This window comes from Alosa sapidissima, chromosome 3 (assembly GCF_018492685.1).
Source record: "Alosa sapidissima isolate fAloSap1 chromosome 3, fAloSap1.pri, whole genome shotgun sequence".
Lineage (NCBI taxonomy): Eukaryota > Metazoa > Chordata > Actinopteri > Clupeiformes > Clupeidae > Alosa > Alosa sapidissima.
The window spans coordinates 11,063,474-11,071,932 of NC_055959.1; the positions used below are offsets into that span (position 1 = coordinate 11,063,474).

Genomic DNA, 8,459 nt, shown 5'->3' on the forward strand with positions numbered 1-8,459 from the left:
TAGATAGTAGAATGCTATTCTTGTATTCTGCATCTCCTGGAATGGTTTTCACAACCAGGCATGGACATGTCTCATCACAATGCCAAGCTGAACCAACTGCCAGCTGCAGCTTCAGCCACAACAATCAGATGACCAATAGCAGCAATATTTACACAAATGTGTTGGGAGTGAAACCTGATGGCTTTGGCATTGCTGGTTATGAAAGCTGCGTACAGTAAATTCACCTCTTCACAGACTATTAGCAGATCGAAAAGGAGGACAGTTTAAGGGGAGAGGTTCAGTTTGACAGTTTGAAAGTGGCACAGTGGTGTTCTCTGCTCATGGAGGTCAGGTTCATATCCCAGTGTTATTATCTGTGGTCTTCCTGTGGCCATCTGGGCAACCCAAAGACTGGCAACGTTAAACAGGCCACAGTTGTGAATGAGTGCTGTACGTGTAACTAAGTGCATGCATGTATAAGTGCTTGACCTGCAAGAGACCGGTGCCCAGTGCCGAGGCTGTTTCCACATAGTGTCTATCACAGGCCATGATACACGCCCCGTCCAACAAACAATAACTTGGACTAACTGCAGGAGGTTAGAAAGAGAGGAGTGATGGTTACAGTATAAAGGCCCTGTAAAAGAGTTACCCCTCAGTGATGTCAATTCTGTAACTGCATCATCTATTATGAAACTACACTGAGTTTTCAGTAGACAGATTTGTGAAATAGCTGAGTAAAAGACTGGTAACTGAGTATGGTGTCATTGGATATATTGTATAAGAAAGTACTGGTATCTTACAACATGTGATCAGACGACTCATTTGATTGTCACAAAGCAGTATTCTCAAAACCTTTGCCTTTGGCAATCAATACCCTTGATAGTGGCAATCCTGGTGGTAGTGTGCTAACAGCGATGACACACTGCATTATCACTGCTGTCTAAGCCTGAGAGCCTCCCATCCACACTGCATGGTGTCAGTATAGTGCTTTGTTCAATGAACTTTGTATGCAGTGTTTACCAGACCAATAGCAATGGTGTACCTTCAACATGTCCGTAACTGCTCTTGCCAAATCCTTCAATTGTGCGCCTGAACCAGTACCAGTTCTCCTGTTCTGTTGTGGCTTTTCCCCTAGTTGTGGATTCTACAAATGAAACCACCGATACAGCGGTCCAGGGCCCAGTTTCCCGAAAGCATCTTAAGCCTAAGTGCGTCGTAAAGTCCTTCTTACGAACGTCTTAAGATTTGCAGACTGTTTCCCGAAACCATCGTAGCTTAAGAACGTCGTGAAAACACTCGTAGATCTACGAGTGCTCCAGAGTTCTCGTTACCGGCTAAGAGCGTCTTAACAGTACTTCTCACTGAGGTCACCAACAGGACATACAGAGGAATTACAACTTAGAATAATCCAATTTACGGTCCTATTATTTATTGTGTTTACCTGATGAATCAGATTTTAGCGTGCAAAATAGTATAGCCTACAATTAATGGTCATAATAATGTGATGAAAAGCGGACAAAAATGCAATCAAGTTATGAAACGAGACGTTGCCAGAAGAGTTTGCCATTATCTTTGCTAAGTGAAGGCTATAATTTATTAGGCCTATGAGGTAAAAGCAGAGAAAGGAACATGTGGTTTAATCTGCACTGCATCAAAATCTAAGCCTACACATTTCCTTACATTCTTAATCGACTTCTTTCTTATCTTCAAACGTGTTCTTAAGTGACACCGCGAAAAATTATTGCATGGTGCAACAATCTAATCTTAAATAATTACAATTATTTATGTCTGTGTGTGGTATATAACCTAGCCTACTTGGGATGCTTACATGCAGATGTCAAAGTGTTTCTATTTTTGTATTGATGTGAATTAATGTGTAGATCCGAAGTTTGAATGGTAGGCCTATAGCTGTGACGTGCAGAGGATATTTCAGAACTATTAATGTGGACAGCTCCCCTTAAGAGCATCTTAAGAGAAGTGCACGCGCGTTCACGCTACGAGCATATTCGGGAAACAGTCGGAAAAACCAAACGAACGATCGTAAGATGAATCGTAGAAAACCCTCTTAAGAGCGTGTCTCCGTTGTTATCGGGAAACTGGGCCCAGGTGATGAGATGTTGCTGAAAATGACTGATGGGGTTTATAACGACATGTGGTCAGCAGCACTGTCCCAAACGACACTGACGTCCGTTGGAATCGAAATATACAAAATGGTTGGTGTCCTTCTGAGGAATTAGGAAGCCTTGAGTGTCCAGGGACAAAGGCTCTCCTTGGGCATGTTCCTGTGTTCAGTGCAGAGGGGTTTAAATGAGTGTCGCACACAAATAATGTGTCCTCTCTACACTGAGGAGAGCCAGTCAGCTTTCATCTCCCCTCGATCTCATATCAGGCCCTCAGCCTGAGGAAGAGGAGTGAGGAGCTGCAGACACAAGAGGGAGGAGGAGAGGAGGAGGAGTGGGAGGAGGAGGAGGGTGTCTGTCAGGAGACCAGCGGGACACAGACAGACACCAGTCTTGCTTCACTCTGGGGGGGGGGGGGGGGGGTGTTGCTCTGGCTACGGGCTCTGCTGAGAGGCGTAAGGGTGGTCAGCCAATCAGAAGTTCAGGTCCTCCATCACCTCCATGACGATGGTCCTCGGCCCGGTCAGGATGAGGTTGCTGACGGTTCGGTAGTCCAGAGAGAGGACGTTCAGGCCATTCACAGACACCACAAAGTGACGGACCTGTGGAGGAACAGAGTATAAGTATAAGTATATGTATACTCTTTTGATCCCGTGAGGGAAATTTGGTCTCTGCATTTATCCCAATCCGTGAATTAGTGAAACACACTCAGCACACAGTGAACACACAGTGAGGTGAAGCACACACTAATCCTGCTAACCAGTAGGCCCCGGCTGCCCCATAAGAGAGAAGGGGCAGAGACTTCAACATCATAAAGCACGCAGGACTTCTAAACAATTTATCGGTAAAGGGTACATGCTTCTCTATCGGTACAGAAGGGCAGGAGAACTGTTCACAAGTTTTCATTTCAAACCTATTTTTCCAACATTGTTACTATTTTGCTTATTTTTGGAGTACACTGTGATCCACCACCAAGTCTTAGATAGAAATATTTGTTTTGCTTATATTTGTTAAGGTTACACAACACAAAGGATGAAGCAAGATATACTGTGTTGTATGGAAATCTCAGATATCCAACAAAACCACCAAAGATTACATAAGTTCAAACAAGGCCCCATCATGCTACATATATGAAGGCAATCTCAAAAAGCTGGCGCTGAGAGAAATCCAAACACTCCTGGTGATTACATTCAAATTCTTGCCTCCAATATAAATGCTATTCTTGGCCTGTGCCCAAAGGTCTCAGTAACAGAGGTGATGACACTGTGCAAAGGAGACGAAGTGAGAGAATGAGAGAGAGAGAGATTTATTTTCCCCTCTGAATCTGATATCTTCCCTCGCTCCCATCTCTGCTGGCTGCCGAGCCGAAACAGTCTGGACCACAACTGCTAAGACAACACGGGAGACACGCGAGCCGCCCGGAGCGCTGCTGGGGCTGGAGGTGTTGCTCTGTCCAGCCCACCTGGCGCTCAGCTGGCCGGGCCAGGGCAGGACAGGGTCAGGGCTGATTGCTGGGGCTGTTTTCTCAGCCAGCAGGGCAGAGGCGCAGGATTACACTACAGTCATTACTGACCTCTTGCGCCTGTAAACTACAGCGCTGGCTCGGCTCTCAGCGCCATCACTTAGTAGAGCCTCACTGTGCTGACCGGCAAACTGTAAAACCACAGCTGTTGCTTTCCAACATCCTCACGTTTTAATATTCCGCCAGGACTTCACACATTTTGTACTTTGAACATAATCTTTTTTATAAAAAATGTGCTTTGTTTTCATTTGACTTTACCATTTACCATTTCAGTGGTCGGCCCTAATTCTGTGCTCAAACTGCTAATACACTATGTCATTTCATTGTTGATGATGATTTAAATAATTGCCCCACCCTGCTACCAGCTGCCCCAGCTGACTCTCTGAGGGGGAAATGATAGAAGCGTGCCTGAGTGGAACAGCTGTCATCCTTTACATTATATGTCTCTCAGCACAGTGGCTTCATAATGATCTCAGTGCAGACAACAGCCTGCTAAACAGCCGCTTTCCTTTGCTCTGTGGACAGCACTGGGCACGTCAAATATTCCCACCGCAGGCCTTTGGCACTTTGGACAGAGTTCAATATCCTTCACAACAGGAAAGCGGCGTCACATTGGTTAGATCCACGAAGGCGAGGACAGGACACACTGTGCCATTGCAGAGGAATAGGAACAGGACGATTTAGAAACGTAGGAACATTTTACATAATTCTGCAGGTGGTGTGTGTGCATGCTCAATTCAGAATGAGATTTGTGCCCCCAAAAGATCACCGCGGTGCGCTAGCACGCTCATTTCCTGTCTGCAGTGCCAGTGCTGAGGGGTCATGGGGAGGATAGCATTCATTATTGAAGTCTGTGCGTGCTGTGCATACAAAGCCGCTCATTACCGCCCACCACCAGCAGAGGGAGCAGCAGGATACACCCTCGCCCTCTCTCTCTTCTCTCCATCTGCTCTCTCTCTCTCTCTTCCTGTCTCTCTGCTTCCCTCTCTTCATCAGCTCTCTCTCTCTTGCTTTCCTCTCTCTGTCTCTTTCTCTCCCCCTCACTCACACACACACACACACACACACACACACACACACACACACACACACACACACACGTATCAGCTGGCAGTGTCTTTAAATAGCAGAAGTATGTTTTTCCTCCTTTGAGCAGAGCAGAGCAGAGTATAGTGGAGAGGAGAGGTTTGAAGGCAGCCATCAGTGGGGCTTATGTAAGGCGGATTCATAAACAGAGGTGGAGGTGGGGGGATGGGCAGTGGACACGATTACATAAGACCAGTGGTCCGTTATGGTCATCAGCTGTGGCCTACTCTGTCAAGCAGACACTGAAACAGGTCATTCTTAAGAGAGGGGATGAGGACCACACATAGTCTCAATCTCCCTTGCCGTTACTCTCCGGCTCCCCCCCTTTCACACACGCTTAGGCACGCATGCATGCACGCACACACACTCTCTTTCTCTCTCTCTCTGTCTGATGACACACACACACACATATACACATACACACACACACACACACACACACACACTTACGTACCAACATGCACACACACACACATGCACACACACACACACTCACACAAACTCTTCCTCTCTTTCTATCTCATAGACACACACACACACACACACACACACACACACTTACGTACCAACATGCACACACACACACATGCACACACACACACACTCACACAAACTCTTCCTCTCTTTCTATCTCATAGACACACACACACACACACACACACACACACACACACACACACACACACACACACACAAACACAGAAAACTATCTCACTATGACACAAGAGCTGCTTGTTTTGCTTATTAAAGCTCTGCACCCTTGAGTGGCAGCGCCTCACTCTAGTTTCCAATCCACAATAAACAACCGGTCAGCAGCACATGACAGAATGTAACGTCTAATGAACAGAGAGGACCCCAAAAAAGGGGAACTGACCCATTATTCGTCAGGACCAATAGCCCACAACTTCCTCAACTCCAACATGTGTTTGGGGTCTGTTATGTTCCAAACACTTTCAAAGCACTTTCAGTATGTAATGTATCTATTTATTCATACATTTATTTGACACACCTTCATCCACACAAGCACACACAAGACTACATCACAAGCAAATGACATTCAAATTCAAAGTGTTCAGCGTTTGTGTATTTCCAGTTGTAATGTCCAGTTATGTTGCTTGGGTCGAGTGTGTAAAATCTCAGTACCTTCATGCCGGCAGCGGCGGCCGGCCCACCGGGGTCCACAGCCTGGATGTGGCAGGGCTTACTGCCCCGCACCACGAAGCCCCAGCCCACAGCATCCCCCACTATCTGCAGGGCAGAACCAGATCACAGCAGCAGGTTAAACACACAGACTTTCAGGTGATCTAGAACACAGCAGCAGGTTAAACACACAGACTTTCAGGTGATCTAGAACACAGCAGCAGGTTAAACACACAGACACACACAGACTTTCAGGTGATCTAGAACAGTGGTTCTTAAACTGGGGGTCGCCAAAAGAGAAGACATTTTCTGCCTTTGCTTACAATGCCCATCTCTCAACATTTCGAGACCAAATTCCACCAATTAGAGAGAAGGGGGTCGCGAGACTTGGCCCATGTTTTTTGGGGGGTTGCCAGACAAAAAGTTTAAGAACCATTAATCTAGAACATAGCAGCAGGTTAAACACACAAACACACACAGGCTTTCAGATGATCATGGTGTTCAAAAAGAGAACTCTAAAGTTACAAGGCACTCTGGTACACAGTGATTAAATTACAACATAACACAAACCACATACAGTACCACAAACAACAGTAGGGGAAAAACCAAACTATGTTATTTCATAAGAGGAAATGTTCTTCAAACTGGCGAGAGTCATGGATGGTTATGCAACAGTCCGTCTCCACATCAAACTAAACATTTAAACATTTCCCAAGACAACAACTCCTCTCTGGCGAGGCCTTAATCTCATTACAGCTGGGCGCTACCTCGGGACAAACACTGAATTCTGTCCTACAGTATGTGTCTGACTACAGTATTGTTTCCTGATTCACATCTCTGTGATTAGCGTCCTCTCGCCCACGCTCTGGTGTCCGGTCACTGCACGCTGCTCAAGGGTCTCGTGACCTGGCATCTGTCCACCCAGCGACACTGCAGTTGTCCTCAGTGCCATCATAAATTGCTTACTAGTAATAGGTATAGTACAACCATGGGCTCTTGGCCAATCTGGGCACTATTTGGACGACATCCAGAGTCGGTGTTTGCAAGTGCCCTCCCAGCACATCAATTAAGGCCACTGGGAATCAGATGCCACATAACTTAGATACGGAAAACTACTGGCTCTGGCTCGCTAGGCCTCTCACTATAACCATTGAAAATCTCCACTAAAAACCACCATTTCACAATTGAACGCCTCTAAATAGTTCAGTATCTACGTATACTTCTAACCAGAGTCGCCATCACACTAGCTTTTTGAGGATTGCTACTGCATCTAATATGGGAATCTTTGAGGTACACTCTGAAAATATGTACAGTATTTTTTTTCTTTGCTTCTGCCTGCCTCTCTGTGCAAGCAAGGAACATGTTGTTTACATGAAAACTTACATGAGTAAACTGAAAAGGGGGAAAAAAATCAACAGGAAGTGGCTCTGGTCTATTTTCAGCTGGCAATTCGTACTTTTCCGTTAAATTATTCACCAGAAGCCGAAAGCTGATATGTGGTTAAGAGTCTTCATATGTATGTGTGTGTGTGTACATGCATGTGTATGTGCGTGACTGTGAGGCAATGTGAGTTTGAAGTAGCACACTCGATGTGGGCATGTGTGCTAAGGCATGGTACTGTGTGTGTGTGGATGCATGTGTGCTAAGGCATGGTACTGTGTGTGTGTGTGGATGCATGTGTGCTAAGGCATGGTACTGTGTGTGTGTGGATGCATGTGTGCTAAGGCATGGTGCTGTGTGTGTGTGGATGCATGTGTGCTAAGGCATGGTGCTGTGTGTGTGTGGATGCATGTGTGCTAAGGCATGGTGCTGTGTGTGTGTGTGGATGCATGTGTGCTAAGGCATGGTGCTGTGTGTGTGTGGATGCATGTGTGCTAAGGCATGGTACTGTGTGTGTGTGTGGATGCATGTGTGCTAAGGCATGGTGCTGTGTGTGTGTCTCAAAAGAAAAGCCTGTGTGTGTGTGTTTGTGTATGTATGTATGTATGTATGTATGTATGTGTGTGTGTGTGTGTGTGTGTGTGTGTGTGTGTGTGTGTGTGTGTGTGTATGTGTGTGTGTGTGTGTATGTTTCTGTATGTAAGTGTGTGTGTGTGTGTTTGTGTGTGTGTAGAGAGAGAGGAGACCCACTGTGAATGTCTTCTTTATGTATGGCCCTCCAGGGGTTTGCAGCTCCTCTGGGTTCACTTGTCGTTTCAGTACTGCAAGGAAAGAGACCATAGATGTGAGTGACTGCACATGCACATAAACACACACACACACACACACACACACACACACACACACAATATACATCAGCCTTGCTAAGGGCCAACACAGATACAGTCACAGTCACACTACTATGCATTCACACAATTCAACTGAGTCACGCGCCAAAGCTCCCCTTCCAGACTGCAACTACTGTAAACAGCACACTGTTTGTGTTTACGGGAATGCTGCCACACCGTGACCACGAGGAATATCTCTGAATGAGGACCCCCCAGGAACTATTACGTAGGACTTTGTGCTTAATCAAAATCAAGGGGTTTTCTAAGCTGTAGAAAGAAAGCGGAAGAGAAAGAAGACTCATGCTCTCTTCTCCATACTTTTGAGCTGAATGGGGAAGAGGCAAG

The 8,459-nt window shown here is 46.0% G+C and overlaps 1 protein-coding gene across 2 annotated transcripts in view; it reads right to left on the reverse strand.

Annotated features, from left to right (window-relative positions):
- Nucleotides 1-2,517: 2,517 nt before the first annotated feature.
- deptor (DEP domain containing MTOR-interacting protein) overlaps nucleotides 2,518-8,459 on the reverse strand; it is a 31,936-nt gene continuing 25,994 nt past the window's right edge. For both annotated transcript variants that reach the window (XM_042086528.1, XM_042086527.1), the window contains 3 exons: nucleotides 7,978-8,048; nucleotides 5,851-5,955; nucleotides 2,518-2,701 (listed from right to left, as the gene is read on the reverse strand). In XM_042086528.1, the coding sequence (XP_041942462.1) occupies nucleotides 2,573-2,701; nucleotides 5,851-5,955; nucleotides 7,978-8,048 (305 nt within the window). In that variant the 3' untranslated portion in view covers nucleotides 2,518-2,572. The remainder of the gene's footprint in view (nucleotides 2,702-5,850; nucleotides 5,956-7,977; nucleotides 8,049-8,459) is intronic.